Below are 26,890 nucleotides of genomic sequence, written 5' to 3'. Positions count from 1 at the left end.
TGTGAATTAAATTCTTTATTACAAAAAAGGAAAAAAAAAACATAGATGGCGTTTTTTTTTAAAGATATTTTTGTCAAAAATAAATATTTCTTATGGAATCTTGAGATTAGCCAGTGTGGCTAGTGATTTTTTTTAGCCACAGTACAGAAAAACAGTAGCACCAATAAATAAAATGATAGTAAAATTTTCTATAATCTGGGGCAGAAGTTGTTTACATATATAAAAAATGTAGTGTCTAATTAATCACACATATACATAAACATATATATATATACACACTTACACATGTATAGCCAAATATATATATATGTAGATGTATAAACTTTGCTTAAAAGGAATGTGTAGGGATGAGTGTTAAGTATTAATTAAATAACTGATCATGCTATTCACTTTCTCAACAATTGGGGAAGATTGGTTGAAACAGAAGAGTTAAAAATTTATACATAACAGTACAAAAAAAAAAGAGGTACAACTTATAAATAGTAAAATTAAATATTAAACAAAGAATACTGAAAAATACCTAGTTTAAATTATTATTACTTTTTAATTTCTAATTTTAAAGGGATATTAAACAAGTATATAGAACGTCACCTCACACAGCATGAATATATACATTTCAGTTATACGTGTGTGCACATGTGCACACGTCCCCACACAGACACACACACATACAAACTGAATGCATACCATATTTCTATCAGCTAGAGGGGGATTTTATAGTGGTTAATAAACACTCGTCAAAGGCTGATTTAAGGCCAGTTTTTCTTGCTTTTCTGTAAACAGACAAGCATTTGGCAGGATTCTGACATGGACAAAGTATAGTACAAAAAAGAAAACAACAACCAGAGACTGAGAAAGAGGCACACACACCAGTCCAATGAAGGCAATGAGACACAACTTTCCAGGTACATAGAACAGTGCTCTACATTTGCAGACTCAGCTATGCAATCTCCAACAATGGATTGATAAATGTTCTGACAGTGCCAAACAGATGGCCAGATCCAAACAACATTACATGTCTTAGGGAAAGAGAGGGGCTGGAAGGGGAAGACGGGAAGAAGAAGGGCAAGAAGGATCTTGCACTACTTCGTGGTAGGGAAAAGAGTTGCTTGGATTCCGTCCCCCTCAAACATATAGAGATAGTCATCCTCTTCAGAGTTGATTCATTAACTTCATAGCAACCAGAAACCTACGGAAGCATCACATACACACCATACAGCAATAGCCTTCCCATGGCAGCAATGCTGATCTGGACTTAAAATAGCTGGATGGAATGCTGCCTGGTGATAGCCCAACAAAGTTCAATGCAGTAAGAAAAATGGGAATCCTGTCCTTGCAGCTTCAGTGATGTCCAGCAGCGTCAATTCTCCTAACGTATTTGATCTGGGACTGCAGAATGTTTAACAGAGAACAGTACCCAGTGGCCGTCAGCCAGTATCATTTTGCATTTCCCAGCAAAGGAAGCTGAAGCCATGTCATCTTTGGACAAGTCAAATTGCTTCAGACATTCATAAGAGTGTATTGCTGCCTTTAAAAACCTGCCTTATCACCTTCTGTCCAAATACCTATTAAATGCCTGGTGACTTAGATGCTTTGGTGTTTCAAGTGTTTATATGCAAGGCACTGAAAATTGTAGCTTGATTCCCCAAGAACAATTACTGATTGCTAAAACTGAATCTCAACGTATCAGATTGGCTGGTCCAAGTCCCATATTCTAAGGCAGTGTTTCTCAATCCTGACAACTTTAAAAGGTATTACTTCAACTGCCAGAATCCCCCATGGCTGAGGAATTCTGGGAGTTAAAAGTCCACATATTTTGAAGTTGCCAATTTGAGAAACATTGTTCAAAGGACGTCTTCAAACCAGAGTTAAATGGAATCTTGCCAATTGCCTGGTATCAAAGCTTTGTCTGCTGTCTGTGAAAGTTACGTATATACTGGCTTGGTTACAAACAGTTGTTTTTTTAAAAAAAAAACCTTGTTTTGGACCTATATGCAAAAAAGAAAACCATCACTCCTCCCTCTTTCATTAGATTTACACTGGTTTAGATTTTGGTGATGAATCAAAATCCAAGCATGTTAAAATGCTATTAACTCTGGGACTTAGATCAGACTCTCTGCACCTGAACTCAAATCTTTTTGCATAGAAGCACTTAAGGCTATTCAATTAGGTTCCAAAACTGTTACGGGAATAACCTAGCAATCAACCATTCAAGAAACTAACAGAAAAAGCTTGAGATAGCCTTCCCCAATCTGCTACCTTCCAGAACTATCCAATGGCAATTCCAACTTTCCTCAGCCTATTTGCCTTGCTGATTTGGATTATTGGCTCTGAAGTCTAACAGCTATGGAAGAGCTTGGATTGGGGAGACTAACTAAAAGCTTACATGGCTGGTCTGTATAGGTCAATGGGGAAACTGGATAAAACAATCACACTTTGTAAGGTCTACAGTGGGCACTCCAAAAGTAAAGGTCAAAGTCAAGGTGAATTATCTAATTTGGGAATAGGTATGGCTTTAGGGACAGAGGGAAGCATGGTGGTTTTGCCTTCCTTCTTGAATCTGCTTCATAGCAGTGTTGATTAATTAATTATTTCAGCTCTTGCAGTGAATAACTGGACAACACATTTAGAACCACCCCAAAATCACATTGCTCCTTTCATCCCCCATATTCTCTTCAATTTAACTGTAGAATCTTCTTAAGTAGGGAAGTCATGAAGGTTGTTTTAGAATGTCACACAAGGTCCCTCTTTAATTCAAAAGTTCTTCTGTCAACACTGGGAGCAGAGTAACTCTGGAATTCAATGTATAGTCCCATTGACCTTTCATGCAAGTCATATCTGGATGGCTGGACCGAATTATCCAGATATTATTGATAATGGGGAAACTCTATGCTAATTTTTGTAGTGGTAATAAGTCCTACATCACAAGTCCAGCAGAGAACACTATGTCTTAATATATTCATGGTACAAGACTGAGAATAACACATTTACAATGCTAAAGAGTAAGCTCTCACCAGTTTTTCCCTCTAATGTAACAAGCCAATTTTAAACTTATTAGGCACAAAAAATAAAACCACCCCTATTCAGTTGCATGTACCGGTATGTACCCCCTCACTCACACACACTCACGCATCCTGCCTATTGCGCATATATACTTAAATTAATATCCCTTTCCAGAGAAGTTCCAGAAGTATCTTCAGTGGCAACTCTGTGCATGATGGTTGACAGTGCTGGTTCAACTGCCTGGCTCTCTGTTAGTCCCCCTTCTTTCCTCCGTCTCCTTCTGCCAATATGACATCCATTATTTAAGTAGCCAACCAACAGGGATGGCAGGATTCCAGGGACGCCTCCTTGAGTTGACAAGTCCAAACATCAGCCATTTCCCATCATTAAGGCCAAAACACGTTATCTGTGGCAAAATGTTCCTGCAGCAAGTCAATACAAAAATATACACCAATGACCCAGTGAAGCCAGCAGGTTGTGAGCCAGACTCAGAAGAGATTTTCGAGAAGGAAGGGAAAGGGAATTTGATTGAATCATCAGTTCCAGCATTTAAGAGTTATTTCCTTGACCTTTTGACCCACAGTATTCCAAGGTGCCATTTTGGGAATCCCCTGCCATCTCTTCTCGTACAAATGTTTCACCACACGGGAGTGGGGCAGGAGAGTGGGGAGAGGAAGTGAGACCAGCAGGCTTTAGAGGGTCAGGAAGAGTATGAAGAATATATTGAGCAGTATTGACTGGAGTCCAGTCGTAGTTTCTTTCTTATGTCCCAAATAGCCCACTTGTGTCCACAGCAGTTGAGTATATCCAGTGAAGACACCAATAATGTTAGCAATGTTTTAGAAATTCAGTATATATACATATGCACATACATATTCATATACATATACATATACTTCATGTGTATTGGGAGTCCCAAGCATATATCACTCCACTCTCCCTGGCTCTATATCTTAGCAGCATGAGAAGGAAAGTTTTTTTTTTTCTGTAAAACCAGGTCAAAACCAAAAGGTGAATCCTGCGCGGGTCCTCAGGGAATGTTCCTTCCAGAGTCCATCGTCCATACTCAAAAGTGCTGTGCGCTGCTGATCCTTCATTTTTAGTGTTCATTTGGATTAGTGTTTGTTTTCTGTTTCTGACCAGGTGAGATGTCAGGCTCCAGAACCAAGGCTGCGCCTGCACTCCCTTTCTTCTCTGCTGCTCACCGCCTTGGTTTTTCACATCTGTGAAGGAGAGGAGAGAAGGGAGGAGAGGTTATGTCACTGCATGCGGGATTCTCTGACAATAACATGGCAGGTGAGAAGGAGCCTCTTGCGTTAAAAAGATCAGCGAAAGTGTTTTGCCACAGAATAAATCAAAATCCTGTAACAGGGACCAACAGCAAAGAAAAAGAAAAAGCCACGGCATTTCCTCCAGTTTTCTCCCCGCAGATAAGAATACTGTTAAGAACACTACTTCATCTCCAAAGTTATTTTTTATATCCTGGCATATCTCTCACTCGTACCTGTACAGAAACAATCTACCCTGTTTTACCACACTAACCTCTTCTGCTGTGTTTTTAAAGAGGTGCAGCCAAAGCAAGACGGGGTGCCCCGTGCCAGCAAAAGGGGGAGAAAACAAAGCGCTTAATCCCGCTGCTTGCAGAGGCGGAGATTAGTGCCTAAACACAGCAGCAACCATAGCAGCTGTGTAGAAGCCAGGAAACGAAGAATCAGCTGTGCCTTTGAGGTCCAGATTTCTTCCCTGTAGTGAAGAGTTCATTTGAAGCAGCTGAGCAGCTGCCAAAACCAAAACAATCCAACCTATCCTCTGGCACTATTCGAGGGCAACCTGTATGCTGGCCTTGGTTCTAAGCTGGGGCAATTTCTTAATTAGCCATTCCCCCGCCCCCCTTCTTCTTCCTCTGGGAATAGCATGGCACTTACTTCAAACTTCTCATTGGTTAATTTGAGGGGGAACTATAAAGGTCAAGGTCAGACAACTGTCTGGTTTCTCTCCAGGGGCTACTTCTGCACGGTGAACTGTAACTTAAGAAGAGCTGGCTCTCTTCTTACTGCGGCACTAGGCATCCACACTCAGATTACAGATCTTCACATCTTTCCTCTACACACACAGCCATATCTCAAGTCTTTGCCCAGTCAGAGAACTGAGCTTCGTGATACATACGTATAAAGCCCAAAGCCATCAGCCTGGCTCTAGGTGAGCGTTTCTGATGTAGTAGGAAAGGTAGAACCTCATGCACTATTCTCAAGAGTCACAGCAAATGTGTTCTGCCTTTTCAGAACCATTCTGGTGGGATGACCTTTGCAGCCACAAAGCAGGTTAACTCAGATGACAGTATGCCATCTGCATGACACCAGGTAGGGTATCCATCTGGGATAGATATCCTGGTTTTTACTTGGACCACTTGAGCTCCAGCCAGGCTCTTCACTTTTCTGAATATACAGAAATAATATAGAGAAGGAAAGGGGCTAATCACACACTCTTCTTTAAAAAAAACCACACATTCTAGAGTAAAAGAGAAGTGCAGGAAAGAATGCATGTCTGGATTTATGACTCAGTCCCAGGTAGATTTAATCAGGTCTGCTACAGAGCTTAAAAAGGTGGATTGGGACAAGACATTTGCTTTGAGGCAAAAAAAAAAAAAGACTGCCAATCTCATTAAACAGCCACTTGCATTAAACAAGGACTTGCATAAAGGTCTTGGAGGACTTCTCCTGAGCGCTAGCCATGTGGGAGGAGCCCCCTTGATCCCTAAGAGATGTATTCTAGATTATCTATCATCACCCTACAGTTCAACTCTGCCAGAACAAGGGAAGTTTTAAACTTTAGGCAGATTACACCATCTCTTTCCCTCTTGCCCAACTGGCCAAGCAGAAGAAAAGAAGGATACTAGAATCCTGGCACCAGAAGCCAGCAGAAGCTCATTCCTTTCTCTATCTCTCTCTCTAGATGTGTGTTGAATGAATATGTCTGAGAGAGTAGTATGTGGGGTTTATTTTCTGTTTTTTTTTCATTCTTCAGGACACAAACCTGCAAGTGCGCTCGTTTAACTCAAGCTGCTTCGACTTGCAACGTGAGTCTGTGAATTTGCAGGAACATTTACAGGTCAAGGGATCTTGTTTGTACAAGTGCTTTCTCCTTTCTGAGCAAGGTTCACAGTGACTGCAAAAAGGCAAAAGGAAAGAGGTCTAAGCTACAGCGCTTTAGCGGGAAGAAATGTACACATGCAACACCCTACACATTGAAGCAACCCTTGCCCCCACCCCTTGCCCCCCACTCCCAACACTGCACGCTTAGAGCACTGCTGGGAGCGGGGGGGGCAGACACTCCCAAAGGCATTCCAACACTTACTTGCAATAGCTTTTTAAAAGGCAGAAATGGGCTCTCTGCAACGGCCTAATCCACAAATCCTGCATTAGTCCAATTTGCAGTGGAAAGGAGAGCCTCCTTATTGTTAACTGAGGTCTCTGAGCCAATAGCAAAATAATAATACTCAAGGGCAACTCTTTCTACAGAGAAGCCCCTGTCTTAAAAAAGAGAGAGAGAGAGAGAGAGAAACAGGCTTCAGAACCCAGCTTCTCCTATTCAAATTGTGTCGTTTTCCATACGGATTGAATCAAAACAGCAGCTCTTGAAATCCCTCACCCGCATCACCCCGCCACCTAAGAATGACTGGAAATGCAGGATTTGGTGAATTGAGATGTAGAAAAGGCAGAGAAAGAGAAAGGCACCCAATTCTGGCAGAGAGAGAAAGAGAGAGCACTCCCCAAACTTTCCCAGAATCCTCTAGCTCCCTTCTGGTAATGGTTAGTAGTTGCCATCAGTCTCCATACATACACACACAGGCAAACATGCATGAAAGACAAGTATGAAGCTCTTGCTGCCACACCAACAGGATTGTAAGTGACAGCCAAGAGGAAATTAAGGAAGTGGGTTGGGGAAAATCATGTAAGAGCATTTTAGAGGGAAAGCAAGAGTGAAAATAAGAGAAATTTGCCTATCCTTTTAGGTCACTGTGTCTTTCAAAGACCAGAATAATCCCAAGCAAGAAAAAACAAAAGGATCACAGCTTTTATATGCTCCCCAATGTCCCCAAACTTATAGTGCCACCACAAGAACAAGTGATTTGGAGATGCGAGTGAAAATTGTTTGTGCCTTTGATTGTTTAATTAGATGTAATGCAAGCAAGGAGTATTGATTTGAGGGGTGAATAGAAAGAAATGGGTAAAGGGCAGAGTCTAAAAGCACATGATGCAAAAAACGTACAAATTCTGTGGTTTATACCGGCCTCTCTTGCGCTTTCTTTTTTGACCCTTCCCCTTTCCTCGCTTTGATTTTCTGGAAGAAAAACAAAACAAGCAAGAGAGAGAGAGAGAGAGAGAGAAAGTGCACAGGGGGAGGAAAGAGGAGGAAAAAGAGGGAGAAGCTACCATATGCACTTAGCTAAAGTATAAGCATCTAAACTGTGGAAGTCCTTGGAGTTGAGGCATTTCTGCTTTCTTGCTGTGAGTTGTTGTTTTTTTAAGATGGGTGGTCCTATAAATCTTTTAAATACATTTGTTTCTACACTTCACACAACTCTATCAAAAGTTGAAACCTGACAAGACTCTCAACTTCCTTTCCAGTTACAGATAGGCATGTCTCACTTCAAATATGACCCAGCCTACAACTCCTACAGCCTGCTCATTTCCCGAAGAAATTGAAATGCCTTATTTTGGTTCCAGTACCGGCCCAAAAAGCCACTTCACTGGTCCCCAGATAGAATGGGCTCTCCATCCTCAGTGAGGAAGAAAAAGGTGAGCAGCGCTTAACAATGTGCAAACATGGCTCCATTTGCACCGGCTTGTTTTATGGTTTTCATTTTGACATGCACAAGCTTTACCCTCAGCAAATTATTTCTGAGAATTCCCACTGGAACCATCAGAAAGCATCATTAGGCTGTTCACCTACAGGCAGGTAACAGTGAAAAATGGGGAGGTAATTCTGCATTCTATGAAAAAGGAGGTAAACTATTAATATGCAGTTCAACATCAATTGCTCTGGTCTTACTTGGAACATAAGGTAATTATGGCCTTTCTGAACCCATTACTATAGGGCAGAGGGGGCAACTGTGGCCCTTTTACAATCTGTGGACTTCAACTCCCAGAATTCCTGAGACAGCTTGGCTATCTCAGGAATTCTGGGAGTTGAAGTCCACAGGTTGTAAAAGGGCCACAGTTGCCCACCCCTGCTATAAGGATTATCACTAATAAGAAAAATGTCTATGAGCTACTACATACAGGCAGATGAACTCTGATCCCTCCTGCTTCTGAAGCCCTTGCTGGTACTAGAGGTTTAAAATAGAGCCAACTTAGGTAAGGCAATGAGATAAGGTTGTTAGGTAAGGCAACAAGGCTAACCTAACTATCATTCCTTGGAAGATGACAATATTTTTTTAACAGAGAATCTGCTAATGCTAGAGAAAGTAATGTATAGGTTTGGTTGTCCACCCTTTCATTAAAAATGGTGATCCTAAGAAACCAGCTCTACTGCACAGTCTACCAGTTCATCCGATTTAATATTGTCTACACTATACGCCCAGAGTCTCTGGTAGGTTTTCAGGCAAGTGATCTTCTCAGCTCTGCCTGGAAAAATCTTGGGACCTTCTGCAAAGCAAATTCCTACCCACACGTTAAGGTCTTCCTATGTACTTTTGATTGTGTGTACAGGTCTAGAACAGCAATCTCAGCCAAGGAGAAAATCAGGTGAAACTTAGTACCTACTGCTCCAGTAGTAAACTCTGGGAGAAATGCACACGGAAAAATGCAATATTCTTGGGACAATATCTAATACAAAAAAGTACTCCTTTCTTCCAAGAAACAGTTTATTTAAACTTTGGAAGAAAGAGATGCTGTAATAAAGGAGGAAGTCCCTGAGGTTAATGGACAGGATGTGACCTGGATCTTGTTCAAGCCTCTTGGTTGGCATCAGTTTTTCTCTCCTAACCACAAGCGAAGTAAGCATCACAAGAATACAGAACTACTAGCAGGGCAGAGAAAGCATGTTTACTTCAGGAAACTTTCACAAAGTTTTACATTCATTTATGCCACATTCATCCAGAGGCACACCATGAAAAAGGCATCAAGCATAAGAGGAATTTTAGCTTAACCCAAACCAGAGGGAACCCGATACCGATATGGAGATTTGCAAAGCAAAGTAAGCCACCTGAAGGAGTGGAAAGCTATAGTCCCATAGGGAAGACTGTGGCCACGGTGCTCACTCAATCACAACACTTTTACATCTCTGAGTCACTCTGCCATTCAGCTGAATAACATGTGCACCAGAAGAGTAAGCCAAGCTAGCAGTATTTCCCTGGGCAATCCACTGATGGCTCCACAATGTGAATTCATGAGAATTCAATTAAGCTAGGACATGTATGAGAACAGCACAACTAACTAAAAATATCCTCCCCAAACCCCATTCTCTCTCTTTCTCCCCCAGCTTCCAAGCCAAATTCCAGACCACGAACCATCTTAATATACCCTTCACAGTGCATGAATGCATTTATTTCTAAGCTAGAAATTGAAAAAATATATCTATATTTGATTAGGCTGGCTAATGTATAGAGAAGAAATCTATTTTATCATTCAATAATACTACACAAATCTCAAGGTAGATGTCTGTTTCACATTACAAGATCAGCTACTTCCATTCCCACAACGCATATACAGTCAGCACAATGCAGTATTTCCAGATGCTTTGAACTACTATCTTGTTGGCCCCAGACTGCAATACCTATAGCCTGGGATAGATATTCCAAAAGCACTACAGAAAGCACCATGCTGGGGACTGCTGGCAATAAAATGAATATAACTCTCTCTATTCCACCTTTCATGATTGATATGCAAAGTTAATTCACATCAGAACATTACCCACCCTTTGATTGGGTGTCTGTGGCTTTTGGTTCATGAAAAGGCAAACTCCCTTGTTCTAAGTGAGATAGCAGAGCCCCCATGCACAGCCTTAATGTTAGGCATCTATGAAAGTTGCTGTGAACATCAGCAAGTTTTCATCAAAGCAGCAAAGAGAGGGGAGGGCAATGGTGACCAAATGCATGTGGAAGGAAAGTTTCAGCTAGAATCCATTTGAAAAGGGATAAAAGCTTTCGGTTAATTCCATGCTGTTCCTGACGTATTTTTTTTTATAAGTAAACAGTTTCAAAATGGCCTCAAGGCATAAGGGAATCACAGCTGTCAAAGCTACATGTGTGACTGTAGCTAAGAGGAATGGATTCAAGGTATAATTCTTTAGATGATTTAAAAAACACACACACACACACACACACAAAAACAACCAGTTCTTATTTGTAGTGATCTGGGAAAGAAAGGAGGGAGATCACCAACACCAATTTAGGGGAGGGATATAATCTAGGTCACTTACTTTTCTTGTCTAATTCTGACTTCTTTCTTTTGTCTATAATGGAAGAAAAGAAGAGCAGGATTAAAAGAGAACCAGCAATAAATACAAAGATCCCATCCACGCTTTTACCACCCCACTTTCAGCAGCAAACATAATAAAGGATGATCTTTCTGCCTTCCAGCACTGCCTGTCTCAGCCTTCCAAATGTTCCAGACTACCAATTCCATTATCCTTGTCAACTGGCAATGTTATCTGGGGATAATGGCAGCACAAGCTTAAAACGCCATAGGACCATCAGGTTGGTGAAGGTTGGCCTTAATTATGACAGCCAAGGGCAGAAAAAGAAGCACATTTCTTTCTGATCAAAAACACTGATTAAAACACTGTTCAGATGTTATGCCCAAATATATGCATTAAAAAGTCATACTTTTTGTCCTTGCCGCCAATATCCCCAGCTCTATTTCCCTTTGCCCAACATTGACTGAATAGCAAAATCTGAAGGGAAATTTTGTAGACATTGACATGGAAATGAATATAATTTGCACTGACGTCAGAGCTCTGCCTTATACGGATCTATTTATTATTAGATTTATATCCCACTGTTATTTTGTACAACTCAAGGCAAAATATACAATATTTCTGCCTTCTATTTTTCCTACAATAAACCTGTACAGTGAGGTGGGCTGCAGAAGTGACTGGCCCAAAGTCACTGAACTCACTTTCATGCCTGAGGAGGATTAGAACTTGCAATCTCTGGGATTCTAGTCCAGGCATTTTAGCCACTACACCAAAGTAGCTCTCTTGATTGTAATCATGTTCTCATGATCAGGTAAACTTATACAACAAAGGTTGGGGGTTAAGGGTTCAGAGCACATAGGGACATAAGGCACAACCCAACCACCTGTTTACTCAGTTGGAGCAGAACAGCAATACAATGTTTCTCAACCAGCTGCTGGTTCTCAATTGCACCTACCCAAAGAATGTACCAAGCAGCCAGTGAAATTTCCATGACAGAGACTGAGAGCATGTAAGCACACAGATTTATTTTGTGACCTAGATGCAGACCCATAAGGAATGCTTCTCCTGCTGAAGCAATGTTGATGCAACTGAGGTTTCTTAAGATAAAAAGTTAAAGCCCTCCTGTTACTGGACAGTGGACTTACATCATCTGTCAATGAAGATAGATGAAATCACCAAGCCAATGGCTAGCAAGGAAAAACCCTTCCCAATAAAAAAGGAGACCACAAGATTTTGGGTGGATAGATGGATACAACTGGTACAATGGCATAATTCTTCTCCAAATGCAATCAGAAAAGCTTTCCGTCCTCACCTGCATTCACATTTACTGTGCTGCTGGAAGCTCATCGGGTGTATATGCTGGCTCTGAAAGTGTTTGAGTTTCATGATCTAGAAGGAAAAAATGCGGGCAGAAGGGAGAAAGAAAAAAGAGGAACAGTGAGTCACGTTTACAAACGGATAACGTTCAACAGCCATCTCACAAAACAAATAAGCAAAAAAATGCTAAAACAGAGGGGGCAAAATCAAGGCTACATGAGTTAGCATCCTTAAGCTGCCACCCTAACCCCATGTTACCCTCTAAGCCAGTATTTCTTAAACTTGGCAACTTTAGGATATGTGGACTTCAACTACCAAAATTCCCCAGCCAGCCATGCTGGGAGTCAAAATCCATACATTTTGTTAAAAGTATGAGAAACACTGCTCTAAACTCATGGGACCCAGTTTTGAGCAGGAAAGTATAGGGAAATGCTCAAAAGCAATAAGAAATGCCAAATTCTGATATGAATGACCATGCCAAAAAGGACGATTTAGCAATCGTCTTCGTTTAGCAATCACAATTGGGTTTAGCAAATAGGGTTATTAATCAAATCAGTCATTAGGTGAAACCCTGACTACGTTTATGATCTTCAGTTTTCCTTTGCTTTCCAAACCTGCAATCTGGATTGGTTATTAAGTCACTTTTTCATTCCTATAATACCTACAAACAATCACTTAATGAGGCAGTAACTCAACAAGAACTACTTTGTAAATGGGCCTCATGCCCACAAGTTTAAAAGTTTGTTTGGGTTTTTTGCCCTGCTCTCCAAAACAGATTTCCTTACCAAGTGGTCTTGGCTACCTCACACAGATCCTTTGATATATAGATTCTAAAATCTGGATGTTATTTAAAGAGAAGAAAGCAAGGCATATATAGAATAACAGATCTGGGCCAGGTAACATGGCTATTTGGTTTATCAAGCTAACTACCGAAGTTTTTTAAAGTGTTTGGAAAGTGTAGCAAACACAGCTACCTGAAACCTGAAATGTAGGTTGTTATTACATGGGTATGCAATCTCTATATCTCTCTGTGCATACATGTGTATATAGTAGTACAGTTATAAGGTGGTCTCTGAATTTTCAGGGGGACTTCTATTCAGGTTCAAATGAATGTGTACAAAGCACATCCCCTCAGTTTACTAGCCTTCCCTTTGGAGAACATAGAGGAGCATCATGGTAGCCATGGCCATGTTTATAGTTCTTGAAATACCAACGGCCATCAGGGCAATTTTTTTTCTGTTCTATTTGGGGGGGGGGCTGTTTTTGTTTTTAATTTTTGGCTGCACTATTTGTAATCTCTGAAGCACTTCTGACCTACTCATATTGCCCAGGGACAAGGTGACCTAGTCATGTTGCTCTGGTCACATTAAAAGTAGGTAAAAGCTAGGTACGTCTAGCCTATCAAAAAGAAGGATGGGGGAAGGACATGATAACTGTCTTTAGTATTTGAGGGGCTGTCACATAGAAGAGGATATTGATTTATTCTCTAAGGGCAGGGAGTAATGGCTGTAAAAGAGAGATGCAACCTAGAAGGAGAAATTTCCCGACAGTGAGAACAATTAATCAGTGGAATACCTTACCTCCTAGTGTTGTGCATATCACTGGAAGTTTTCAAAACTAGATTGGACAACCATTTGATTGAGTTGGTATAAGGCTCCTACCTTGAGTTGGGAGTTAAGACTAGAAGACCTCTGATGTCCCTTACAGTCCTATAATTCTATGATTTATCTTTCTCTATTCTTTCCACATCCAACAGATACAAATGGTTACTGATATATTAGGAGCTGGGAGTGGTCCCAGACCACCAGTTGATCCTTCCCAAAATTATAGAAACCATTCATAGTGGAATTTATTAAAGAAAACAAGGCAAAAATGCAGGCCCAAAGACTCTTCCTTATTGTTAAGTTGACTTAATTAATTTAATTTAATTAATCATATTTCTATGCCGCCCAACTCCCAACGGACTCTGGGCTGCTCTTGACTGTTAAACCATAGTCTCACCTCCATGGTGACATTGTACACCTCCGTAGGCACACATTCTAGCGCTTCATCATTACAGCATCCTGCACATCTCATCAGGGGCACACAGGATGGTTTGAAGATGTATTCCACCTCATCAGGATACTCCTGGAAAATATCTACCATGGTCTCAATTGACCTGCAGGCACTGCGCTCAAAGACCTTCATAAATGAGATAACTAGAAAACAAGAGAGGGAGAAAGGAAAAGGAGGGATTAGTTAAACTTATTCTATGAAGTCTTAACATTAACATTACAATGTAGTATAGACATAGACTTAAGGCGTAAGGACCACTGACTCTGCTCCCTTCTACTGGATTCTTATCTAACAGGCTCACCAAAATACAGGCTCTCAGTAAATGCATTAGCCTACTTAAAATGTACTTAAGGCCTAAGAAGGCAGACTATAGGGATTGTGGATGAGCAAGATATGACGAATCACTGACAAGCTTAGCATCTGTCTCGTCTGAATTTTAACCAGCTAGACACTGAATGCATTTGCAAGATGAAAATAAAACTGATTCATAAGGCCACAAGTCTCACAGCCTATTGGCAGCTTGTTAGAGAAGCTTTACCTTGAAGTGAATGAAAAGGGAACCTGGTCATTTCAGAAACCCAGAGGCTCCAACACAGTGTCCCCTCACATGTAAAATAACGCAGCTCCTAGTTGATGTTAGCCTAACAGATTCTCTCAAAGGCACAGCTGTTAAGCAGGACCAGATACAATTTCCTCATAAAATTTTCTGCAGTGGGAATATCACATTTTCCAGAGCTCATCACACAGTGCTATGTAGCTGGAAAATATACTTCTTCCTTTAACTTCTGGTCCTATGCTACTGCCAAGACTATGTGGAAATTGCCGGAGAAGAAGTAGAAACTCATTCTTGACTGTAGTGCACCACTCATGTAGTTTTCAGCACAAAAATCAAGGAATTTGACGGGAGGGAAGGTTCCCCCTCCCTTCCATAAACCCACGCCGTAACATTTCCCAACCCCTTCCAAAATGTTTTATTTTTAGTTTTACTCCAGCACAGAAATGCCCCTCATTTATGTTTCTAAACTACAAGGAACAAACAATCACCTCATTCCCCCCAAAAGTGTTGCCACAATTCTGTGCTATGCACTCTGGTTGGCTGGCAAAACATTTTCATAATTTCATATTTACCCAAAGGGCCTCATCATTTGCTTCAATTACTGTAGAATTAGATGTGCAGTAATTCTGGACTGGATTGAGGCTACAATCCAATTGAAACTAAAGTTCAAAAGAACTTCAGTGCCCCTTATTTAGTCCAGATATTTACTATTAAGTTTTGATGTTAGAAAGATGTTTAGAATGAAACGAGGGAGGTTCTACCTAGGAAATTATGTATTTTATTCCAGTTCAGTCATCAACATTTAGCTCAGCCTCCATCAGTTACCAGCCAGCATGGCTAATGGCTGGAAATTCCAGCTGTCATGTCCAAAACATCTGGACAGCCTACAGTTAGGGTTGAGAAAGTCTGATCCATATATACAGGAAAAGGCACATGAAATTGGAATTCATGCCACTCCAATTTTTTTACGCAACATAGGGAGAAAAAAAGAATGCAACATCCCCAGCCCTAACAAATTTATACATACACACAAACACACAATTATACCATGACCAGGCTAAAGCTAATGGTTCATTGCAAAACAGAGGACAGGAGACAGAGACACATGGCTCAATGCAAGAGTACAAAATCTTCCAAACCGAATATGAGATCTTTTCAGCAAAACATGGGCTTCTGCCTGTTCCTCCAACAGGCACATTAGAAGCAGCTAAGGCAGTTCTTACAGAAGCAGGAGATACTGCTTGACCTAAGTGCCTTTATTTTTTCTCTTCCTTCCAAGGCCTGCAGTGTCTGCGTTGATAACCCAGTGTGATAACAAGCACAAATTGCTTGCATCATGGAAAAAACAGAAACCAGTAAGCGTTTTGAACAGTCCTGAACCTGTGACAAACCAGCATAAAGGTTGCTCCACTGAAGCGCAGGCACGTGCTGGGGGTGGGGAGAGGGAAGAGAGAGAGAGAGAGAGACAAGAGGGCTGCCTGGTGAGCTCAGGGCTCTTGGTAATTGCGGAAAGTTAATTCTTGGTCATGTGGGTCTGAGAGGGCCACCATCTGAGGAGGAGCTTGCCTGGGATTTCTACTGGCTGCCCAGCCTAAGTGCCTATTTAAAGAGACAGTTGCTCAGAGAGAGAAAATGTGTAGTGACGGGTGGTCTCCAGCTCAAAAGGAACACTTCCATCCACAGCAACCTTATGTCCAAGCCCGAACACTAGTATCAGCCTCTCAGGCCTTCTGGGATTAGTGCAAGCCAACTCCTCCTTGTTCCCCTTCAGGTTGACCTTAATCTTAAAATGCAGCTATCTATAAACTGGAGAATTAAACAATTTAGTGTCTGGAAAACTTGTCGGCACATAGCCAGACATGTAACGCCTTGCTGATTATTCACTTCTTTCTGAGCATCAAGAGCACAAGAAACTTTGTCATAATAACACTGAGTTGAAAACATTATTAGCTACCTCCTCGTGCATCTGCATTCAGAAAAAAGCTAATAAACAGAGACAAAGACGGAGCATCTCAATCAACTTGCCTCTCGTGCCCTGAAACAAATTCAACAAGTTTTTCCATGTGCAGGTAGTCCTCGACTTACGACCATTAGTAAACTCCATTGCTGGCACACTCCATTAAGATAATAATTCTAGCAGAAAGCATTATTCTTCTTTTTCATTTGGAAGTAACATTCCTAAATTAACTTGCCAATCTGGTAGCAAAAGAACCCTACAAAAGCAGATTCAGTACAGACACATCAACAGGAAAAAAAGGTAAGAAATTGCTTTGTCGCTTTCCATCCTTTCATGTGAATGATATTCAAAGAAGAAAAATGGTGCAAAATAATGAAGAGAGATGTGAGATTTTAAGAGACTAGTACACTGATACACAAGCAGAAAGGCTTGGTTGCTGGTCTTCTCATTTGCAGTTTAACATGTAATAATGTGAAGTCTTAAATAGTCAAACTTGATCATTTGCATCTTTAAAGCTTCACTGTGAGTTCCCCCGATAAGCTACCCTACGGTTCTACAGAAACCCCAGATCTTTATTATCTCGTTGTGCAAAGTTACTGCAGCAACTGTCTTGCAGTTGCTTGCTAATCACATCTCTTGATATTCAATTATGTCAATCGGATCAGGACTCAGTAAGCAAGCCTGGTTTTATCTGGCTACCGGTTGACTAGGTGACATAAGGCCTAACCTTTAAGCAGAAGGGAAAATGTAATTATGATAACCTGCAAAACCCTTGCTGGCCTTTTCTGAAATTCAACATTCCGCAGAGTTCGTATCAGTCCCTGAGCTCAAAGAAATCCAAACAACTCGTTTGTGACAGAGTAGCACCACAAAATACAAGCCGGTGCTTGAATGTCATTCATGCATTTGCAGCTCGAGATAAAGGGCCCAAGCAGTTTTAAAGATCAACCTGCCATACAATGGTTTTCTCACATACGCAGAAAAAGGAACAACCATGTATTCATTTTCAGGGCAAAAAAAATAAATAAATGTTAAAACCAGAACAGCCATCAGATTACAATATAAGGGAGTGCTCTTACAAAGTTATGCTCCCCTATGACTCTGACAACACTCCTCTCCAAGTTCACCAGGCCAAAAACCTGATTGCAATTGAAACTAACCTTGGTAAGAGAAAAGGCTGCCCCCTGCTGCTGTCTAACTCTAAGAACAGCAGCAAGTGCCACTCCCTGAATGCCCCAAACTAAAGGGATTCCACAGCAGAATTTCACACTATGGGAAGCAAGTTGACTGCTATGAATCTCCAAGTTAGGTGATCATCTACTGCCTAAAGCTTCAAAGGCTGTGAGGATTGATACTAAGCTTAAACCAGTGCTCCCTGCATTGTGAACCTCTTATCAGTAGTTTAGAAACTGCCATTATTCCCTGAATCCCTCTCAATTTCTTTACTTGTAGTATGTCTGATTTCTACATCTCCTCCTTTCCTTCCTTCCTGCCACATATTTTGCAAAGTACTGTATAAGATTTGACGGTTACTGAATATTTTCACAAACTGTCTTTGCTGAGGAATTTCTTTATGAGAAATCTCTTGCAAGACCCAAGTCTAATAAGCATTTGGCCAAAAGACAAATTGCATTTAGACCCACACTGCCAAAATCAGAGTATCCTGGCTCCACATATAACAGAACTTTTTGTAGCAATCTGATAGCTTCCCGACTGCAGCTTCCATAATCCCCATCCAGTGTGAGCAAACATTTCCACAGATGCAGATCCCACAGGAGCCGGGCTGGAGATGGCTGGTCTAAATTTTTAGAAGCACAATGGAGCTTCCATTCTATTCAATTTTTGACATATTCAAATACAAGATCCAACAATACAGCAAGTGCAGTGGTTATAATGGCCTATTTGCAAAAATGCGCCCAGACTCAACCTTAAGGTCCAGGTGATTCTTCTAAACACACCAACAGCAAATGCTGTGCATATTGATGCAAAAGAAATCACCATTCCTTACAGTAGGGCATATTCCCATGTAAGAGTGTAGCACTGTGGTTTTTAAAAAGGTGGATCAACCTTCTCATAATTGTTTCTGGAAAGTCATCTGTTCAGTTGGCCAATGCCATGTTCCTTGCAAACTTACTCACTGATAGTTTGATAACTTTTTTGTGTGTCTGAGCAAAACAACATGGGTCAAAGGTCTGCCAGCAAAAAGATGAGAGACAAGAAATTTTCAAAGTGACTTCACTTTGAATATCATGGTAAATTCTTCCAACTATTATTCCCAGAATTACTGAGATGCCTGATCTTAGTTTTAAGTAAGGTTTAAAAAAGACTAAAATGCCAACATTCCAATCCAATATATTCTCTCTGACAACCTTCTTCAGCTGGATATTCTCCATGTAGAGGTTGAACTCCTGCCATTCACGGCCTGTGTGATCTGCAGCTGTACTCTTAACACATCTGGGTTGATAAGGTTGTTCTTTGAAGTTTAATAAAAACATGGTGTTATCTCATTTCTCCTTTAAAGCAAAATACTGTTGTGCATAACTGCAGCTGCTTGATAAAAAAAAAAAAATCCTGGGAAATCTTGAAACCAAAGACGTCAAACCTGGCAACTAAGAATCCCCCATTGTCTTCATTTAAACATTTTCAGTGTAGTCATGCTGGAAATCTTTAGTCTACTTCACTCCAGTTAGTGATGTCACTTCCATTGTTTCTGTCCACAGAATTACAGTCCAACACCACCTTCATCCCACACCCTCACATATATTCATTTTTCAAATGTTAGCAACGTAAGCGAGGATTCCCTTCCCAGCAGTCCAGCTAACGGACTGATGCCAGTTTATCTCCTCCTCCTCAAACCATCAACACATTCAGCTTCTTGAAGGGACCCTTATTATATACTCATCAAAGGAGAGAGAGAGAGAAAGAGAGAGAGAGAGAGCACTTACCTTCACTTTGCTGCCTGTCTCCATCCCCCTGGGCAGGAGCAGCCTGCAACACCTGCAAAACCAACAGAGAACTAATCAGAACACAAATCCGGTGCCCTCACCCTACAAACCCCGAAGCTCTTTTTCGATCTTAGTCACTTTGCAGGTTTTAGTAATAAAAGATCAGAATCTGTTGCACTTTGAAGAATATAAAAGCAAACCAAAAATGGCACATGCCAATTATATTCTAACACCCATTTATCTGCAGAAAATCCAGAAAGAAAATGCACCTGAATTGTGAACCAAAACATTTGTTGGAAATATGGAACTTATTGTGAGACTTTTTGCTTCTGTTTCTATAGTGGTGGTCTACGAAATATACTGTACATGGCCAGATTCCACGTCCATCTGCTTTTAAAAGTGTTGCATACCATGCCAGCATTCCCACTTTGATTCTATATACCTGGAAAGTGCCAAGTTGGCAAACCATGGCTTACCTGTTGCCTAAAAGGTTAAATAATCATTGACTTTTGAAATTGCATTTTAGCTGTCTTACTACATTTAAGTTGCTTTTATGATTCAGTGGTAACGGAACTATTTTATGGGGGGAAATACTACAGAAAGATATCACAGACCTTTCAGGGCCTAAAAGGGAGCTAAAATATACAGAGACGTGGGAAATACAGGTTTTACTCTAGCAAACACTGAATTGTCATTTTCTAAGTATGTAAGAAAAGTAGATCTAAGCTATTATCGTACTCTAGACAAGGAAGATCCCCTGGGGTACAAACATGAGAAACCAAGATCTCTACTCAGTAAGAACCAATGCAGCTTTATGCCTGCTTTCTATACTTGGGACAAAAAGAACTCAAAAAGTTGTCTCAGACAGCAGTCTCACTTTTGTAGGCAGCAGAATGATCTGCTTTAAGGCATTTACTATTATTAAGATCAAAATCTACAACACAAACCTGAACAGGGGAGGTGACTGGCAAACGAGAAAAACAATGTTGGTGACCTTCTAAAAATGACACGACAAGGAATCCGAATGTCAGTGTTTCAGATCTCTGGGGTATTTAGCCAAGGTCATTAGCCCAGTTACAGCAGAAAGGAAGAACCAGCAGGCCCTGCTGATTTGCAAATTATGGAGTCGGAATCAGCCAGTGGATTTCAAGAGCAATCCAGCTGGTTCACTAGGCTGTCAGCAAAAGGTAACAGAGGCTAAGAATGCAATGCTGCATGTCTAATTGTTGCACTGTCTACATAGGTCCCCTTCTAAACTGATACCCCCTACCTGACTTGGGACTACAATTCCAAGAACTCCCAGCCCACGTGGCCAATGACTAGGAACTCTTGGAATTGGGGAGGATTGATCTACAGGGATGGCCCAACAGATAGAATCACTTGGATTTGCAAAGAAGGGTGTCTGGCAGCACACAGGTGACAATCTTCCTTTTTAAGCTGACCAAGATTTTTCTATCTCTGGGTGAAGGTCACAGCAACTTTACAAACAAGGTGGGGGAAGTCGAAGCTTAATCACCAAGGCCTTCATGGGCCAGCAAGCTGCTACAATCAGTTCCGAGCACAGCCTCCGTTGCGTCTGAAGACACTTCAGACAGGCAGCTCTCTGGTGAGGTGGCAAGTTGCCACAGCTCCTTGTCAAGGCAGGTGTCCGCCCATTTCTCTAGCATCGCGTAGAGCACGTAGTCTTTATGAGCCAGCAGGCCGTGGCAGGCTGTCCTGGGATTCCTCCATCTGCAGGATGGGACTGTGGCAAACACTCTGCCCGCAAGTGCCCTGACTGAGCGGCCAAGCATGCAGCCCTGCCATAACTTGGTCAGGGCTCTGGGGAAGGAGACACCTCTGGCTTTAATTCTTCAAAGCCCTGCTTGGGTCCTGCAGCATCAGCTAGAAACTTGTTCCATACTTCTGACCTAAAGTTGCCCCTTGCTGCTGCTTCACCTTCTCCAAAACAGCTTTCTCCTTCTCTCTCTCTCAAAGCGGGGTGGGGGGTGTTGTGAAGATCTTTTAGGAAAGAGATCTGAAAAATCACTAGAAGAGATCCCAGATAGCAAATAGGGGACTTGGTATGGTCTGTGTCCATCTTCCTCCTCCCCGCTTTTTTTTTTCCTCTTTCAAACTACCTATCAAGGCTGGATTACTATTTGATTAGCAAAAACTGGAAGCAGCATATTCACCAATCAGACAAGGAAAAGGAACCCCATCAAGCCATCACGTACAATCTATTCACACCATTGCTCATGCCATTTGCCTTTGAATCTAGGAGCTATTTATACAGCAGAGTCACCTTGAATCCATTTGAGAAATCTGAAGGTTCTCCTCTGCTCCCTACGCTGATGAATTACATTTCCTCTGGCCAATGCTGACAGGCTGCTAGCCCAAGTATCAGGGCTTTAAATGAAGGGTCTAAACATTCTCCGTTCCCATCAAAGGAAGGACAAAATAAACTTTTTTTCTCAAGGGACAAGTGCCCTTTTGAAGGTCACATTGCTTGTACCCATCTCTTTTCCCTGGCCTGAGGTTTTACTCATTGTTTCCCTCATTAAGACACTTAATTGTCTCCTGTTAAGATTTTTCAGCAGCACAGACAAATATCTCCTTTAAGGCTTGAGCAACAGCAAGTTGGCAGGGAGCTGGCAATTCTATTCTTATATCCTACTTATTCCTATATGAAGCAAGGAAAAGGTTAACTCAATAAATTGCTTCTACACACACACATACGCACACACTTCCTATTCTTTCACATCAAAACCATTCTTTCTCTAGCTTTCTCCTCCCCCTCCCCCTAATCTCAGCAGCCTCATTAAAAGAGCTTTGTAACTGTTTTGGACTGGAGCAAACAATCCAGCCACTTTGGGAGGGCCCCTGGGACTAGAGTTAAAAACCTCTGCCATCTTAGGTGCTGGGAGTGGGGGGGAACCTCCTCTAGTATTTTTTTTTTGCCTAAAATGCTGGTTTCTCCCCCCCCCTCCCCCTGCTATGCACTCAAAGGAGAAAGGAAGTGCAATGGCCCAATAAGGAAGGGATTTCTGACACGGCACAAATAAGAGGGAAAACGAGTTCAAAAAATGACTAGGCTACATCGAAGAGGGCTACAGAACCCACTTTGTATTGGGAAGAGATATTACTGGGAGAGTTTTCCACCTTTGGCTGCATAGTTAAAAGGAGGAAGGTGACCCACTGCCTTTTCTCAGAATCAGCAGCAGGAGCCCCAATGTGGCCTGAGCAAAAGGCTGATGGCTGTGAGATCATTAGCAGTCTGGTCACACGCTCTTGTTTCCACCCTTACTGTTTGATCTTTGCTCAGTCCGACCAGAAAGATGTCTTGAGAGAGAGCCCCAGGACTTGCTCACTGCAACAAACTTAGTATCACCACCGATTACATCAGATAATAATAAAAGGGGACTAACTATTGCCAGTGTAGCAAAACGAAAGGCAGGCAGATTTTGGTTTGGATCTTCAGTCTTTTCACCCATGGGTCTTCTCATCATTAACACACGCTTCACTCCAAGAGTAACACTTTCAAAAGTGATTAATCACTTGGGGGGGGGCTGCACCATTATTACAGCCAACAGACGAACTGTAAGAGGAAACCAATGCCCTGCATTTCCTTCACCTGACTTATGAGCTCACAACTTACATTAAGCTACACTGTGGTTTGTTTGGCTTTGACTGATTGCTTTTTTGAATCCAGCCATTATGGTGTGCCAACCATGGGTTAAAACTTCACTTAATATATCGAACAAATTAACTATGGCTTTATTCAACAAGTCAAGACTGGATATTTTATTTATTTATCAAATTTATATAGCTGCCCATTTCACCAAAAGCAACACTGGGCAGTGAACAGCAATCCAATAAATAAAACAATTAGTTCCTAATAGTATTACGTAATAATTAATAAAAGCATTCATTATGAAATCAGTTTATATTATATATTAATACAAATTAATAGTCCCTAATAACTTTTATTATAAATGCCATCTCACTTTCAGCAAAAGATTACACTTGTCTTCCACACTCCCTTAAGGTGCCATACTGCCTAGAATAATTTAATTCTCTTCCCACCAATAGTTTTTTCCTTCCACGTTTCCAATATAGGTTAAGCTGTTTCAAAACTACCGGGGTCAAAAAGTGCAAATGCATTTATTGTATACACCCTATGCTTTGGGTTGGCAATATATGACTATGGCACCTAGCAATTTACCTAAGTGATTGTCTGGTCCTAAGAGTTGAAGATCATCTCTTTACTTAAGAGGGGGGGGGAGAGAGAGATATTTCTGATCATTCCACCTATTCTCCCTCTGTGTACTTTTTTTTATATATTCTATTTTTACTTGTCTTCACAGTAGTTCATGCATAAATCAATTTTCTTAATCTAGTGGCATCCAGGCATGTTGGATGAAATCTCCTATCCCTGGGTAGATTGTTTAGGGTGACGGAATCTGTAAAACCAGGCTGGGTAGGTTTGGTAAAACCGTATAACCTGAGGTTTTAAAAAGCAAGCATGGCCATCTCAGATTAACCCATTCACAAGTTTTTCCCAAAGAACATCTCCTGTCCTGAACAGATGAATGTGCTGCTGTGCTGTCACTTGCATAAAAGCTGGACTTGAACAGCTTGGAACGCTTGTGACATCTAACCAGACTGATCTGAAATGGCAGATATCTTACATCTGTGGCTGGGAGGAAAAAAAGTTATAACTATTTCTACACTCTCGTTTAGCATGACACCACCAGGTGACTTATTGGCTAGAGATGACAAGACTTTTGGTCCAAGATTTCTGAAAAGTAGCAAAGGACAACATGCCTGCATTTGAAATGAAGGTTTTAAGACTTCACTTCTCCCCCCTAAAAACAACCATGGGAAATTAACCCGCATCCCCTTTCTTTCTTGTGAATCAACTACCTAACAGCAAACAGGAGCTAAACCCAAGCAAAGGCTACAACCATCCAGCTTATTGAATTCCTTTAAGGAGCAAGTCAAAAGCTCCTGCTAGTGGGGTCTTCGGGTAATGGCCTTTACCGTACTTTTATAATAAGGAAACGAATAAAGATGAGAGGAGTTTAGAAAGGGGGGGGGAGAGAAACGGTATAGAGAAGGAACTCTTATTTATGGAAACTCAGCAGGGTCGTTCCGTCTGAAAATCAATCTGGAAGAGCCACAGAATTCATTTGGCGGTCTTTGATCTCTGTTTGCTTTTGCAAGGCAGGAATTTTGAACTCCGGTCAGTAAACCTGCCTAACTAACTAAAGCAAACAAGCCAAAAACACCGCTTTTGCAATGTCAGGAGGAGCGGGGGGGGGGGAGAGAGAGAGAGAGAGAGAGAGAGAGCAGCGCGCGCTCTGCTTGCTGCTGCTACAAGAAGTCAGCCTATATGCTCCGATCAATGACGATGCAGAGACGTGCCTCCTCCGTAGGGCGTCCTTCAAAAAAAAAAAAAACCAGGTTTCCAAACTACCCAGCCCTCCAGACAGGAAGAGAAAGGAAACCTACACGGAACGGTCTAACTAAGCTAAGGCAACGTGCAAGAAGGAAGCCAGATCTGCCGGGGTGGGCAAACAAGCTTCTGATCTACTTCTCCTTTTTTTTTTCCAGCCCTGCGATCGCACGCGCAGGCCCCACGCGGGTGGTGCGGTCACAGGCTTTAAAACGCCATAACGTGTATGCCCTCGGCTCCAAAGAAAAAAAAAAGGGGGTGGGGGAGGAGGTCGGTGGCCGGTCTTTTGTCGGCAGCCCCGAAGAGCGCCGAGGCGAGATAGGCGCGTTGCCCCCTCACAAGGTCAACCAAGCACACGCGGGCTGTGAGCGCGGGGCAACCCGGCCGTGGGTGCCTGTCTGGCGCCTTTGCGGATCCGCTCTCTTCCGACGCGTGTGGGCTCCCCTTTGGGCCCCGCGATCCCCTCGCGCTCGTCACGCACGCTCAAGCGTAACATGCGGCGAACAGGCCATGCGGAGGAAGAGGAGGAGGAAGGCTTCCCCGCTGCCCCAGATCCTCCCACCCGCCCCCTTCCTTTTTTTTCTTTCTTTTTCTTTCTTTTTTTTTTTTTTTTACCTTGGCGTTGTGGAAATAGAGCAGCGCCGCCAACCCCCAATGGATCCAAGTGAGCAGAAAGTTCATGATTCCAGGAGCGAGGGGTGGATCGGCTCGGTCGGGTTGTCTAAGCCCTTCTTCTTTGCTCGGCGGTCGCTCTGATCACGCTGAGGGGTTGAAGGGGGGGGAGGGGGGAGAATTTAGACTCTGGTTTCACCCGTCCATAAGCTCGGCTCTCCCCAGAGGCCCCAGAGACGCAGTTTTGCCCTCGGTTTTGCCGCGCGCTCGCTCAAGGTCTTCGGCTCAGCTCGGTTCCGATCCGATCCGCCGGTTCCGCTTCTCCAGAACAATTCCCTCCCGGCAACACGGCGAATAGTAGCCGATTTTCCTCTTCCACGCACACTCTAGCCCTCGGTGGCAAGAAGGCACCCACACGCGAGCGCGCTCGCTCTCACCACCAACACAAGCACCGGGGTGAGGGAGAAAAGAAAAAAAAATGAAAGAAAGAAAAAAAAAAAAAAAGCAACCGAGACGAAGAAGAAAAGTTTGCCAAAACTTTCAGTGCATTTTTCCCCCTCTTTCCAAGGTCTCGGATCTTACAGCTGCTATGACTCGCTGCTTCCCAGCTGAAGTTGGATGGTTTGGGTTTGTTTGAACAGCAAGCTTTTTTTTTAGGAAAAACTCTTCATTCAGCCCGGTTCGATTCGGGCCCCTTCTTCTTGGCTTTTTTTTTAAAAAATATACAAAAAAAAAAAAACAACCGGGAGAAATTCTTCACCCCCTTTTTTTTTTCTTCACCAAAGAGGGCAAAATCCAAGTTCTTTAAAGCGAAGAAATTTCTCGGCAGATCAAGGGAAGGGGAATAAATAAAGGGCGAATTAGAAGAATGAATCGCAGATCCTTAAAGCGTAAGAAAGACGGAAGGGAGAGAAGGAAGAACTCTGGATCTCGCTTCTCTGCCCGATCTCGCTTACTATTATTATTATTTTAAACCGAGAGAGCGTCTTCACTTTTATGTCAATGAACGTCTCCGGTCTCGCTCGCTCTCTGTCTCTCTCTCTCTCTCTCTCCCGAATGTTAGGCGGAGTAGTAGAAGTCCAGCCTGCTCCGGGTAGCGCTGTCTCTCGTTCTCTAAGCTATGGCACTCACAGCTTTTCAGGGTTCGTAGTCCCTCCTCCGCCTCCTCCCTCCCTCTCGTCACTCCTCCTACCTCAGTACCTCTCAATTAAAACCTCTTGTCGTCGCCGTCCCCCGCACCCCACCCCCGGACACACACAAAAGGTTTCGTAGGTTTATAATGATGAGAATAAGACAGGAATGTATTTTCTTCTCTATATGCTCTCTTTCTCTGGAGAACGAATGGGCAGCAAATGGAGAAAAAATCCAGGATCTTCTGGGTGGGTGTATTCCATTTGAACCGTCTTTAGCCCGGTCCATAATTTCAGGGCAGCAATCTGTAAAAATGAACCTGATCAATCACAGATGGCTTCTTGGCAGAACTAAGACTCGCGCGCTCTCCTCCCCCCCCCCCCGCCCCAATTAATGATACTTGCTGTAAAAAAATGAGTAATGGAGAAGGAAAGGGATTGGAAGTAAATTTTAGATAC

At 42.2% G+C, this 26,890-nt stretch overlaps 1 protein-coding gene across 4 annotated transcripts; it reads right to left on the bottom strand.

Annotated features, from left to right (window-relative positions):
• VEGFA (vascular endothelial growth factor A) lies at positions 1-26,678 on the bottom strand. Of its 4 annotated transcripts, none has more exons than XM_034428082.3 (8): positions 25,305-26,440; positions 19,253-19,304; positions 13,741-13,937; positions 11,735-11,811; positions 10,426-10,458; positions 7,273-7,344; positions 6,037-6,168; positions 1-4,226 (listed from the first exon to the last, which is right to left on the bottom strand). In XM_034428082.3, exons 1-8 carry the CDS (start codon positions 25,368-25,370, stop codon positions 4,205-4,207), a joined length of 651 nt encoding a protein of 216 aa, XP_034283973.1. In that variant the 5' UTR covers positions 25,371-26,440; the 3' UTR covers positions 1-4,204. The 4 variants fall into 4 exon arrangements, with proteins under 4 accessions (XP_034283973.1, XP_034283974.1, XP_034283975.1 ...); XM_034428083.3 differs by having other exon boundaries at positions 7,291-7,344; XM_034428084.3 differs by lacking the exon at positions 7,273-7,344 and having other exon boundaries at positions 25,305-26,678.
• Positions 26,679-26,890: the final 212 nt, after the last annotated feature.

The sequence above is a fragment of the Pantherophis guttatus genome, chromosome 1 (genome assembly GCF_059756535.1).
Source record: "Pantherophis guttatus breed Tessera chromosome 1, ASM5975653v1, whole genome shotgun sequence".
In the NCBI taxonomy this organism is placed as follows: domain Eukaryota; kingdom Metazoa; phylum Chordata; class Lepidosauria; order Squamata; family Colubridae; genus Pantherophis; species Pantherophis guttatus.
This window is presented reverse-complemented; position numbering and strand designations above follow the sequence as displayed.

Bases quoted from the DNA above. Each gene is read 5' to 3' on its own strand.
- VEGFA (XM_034428082.3), bottom strand. From the start codon at position 25,370: ATGAACTTTCTGCTCACTTGGATCCATTGGGGGTTGGCGGCGCTGCTC. The intron at 13,938-19,252 runs GTAAGTGCTCTC...CTTGTTTTCTAG, and splicing joins AGACAGGCAGCAAAGTGAAG to TTATCTCATTTATGAAGGTC. The intron at 6,169-7,272 runs GTACGTTTTTTG...GCCTTTTTGCAG, and splicing joins CGGTATAAACCACAGAATTT to TCACTGTGAACCTTGCTCAG.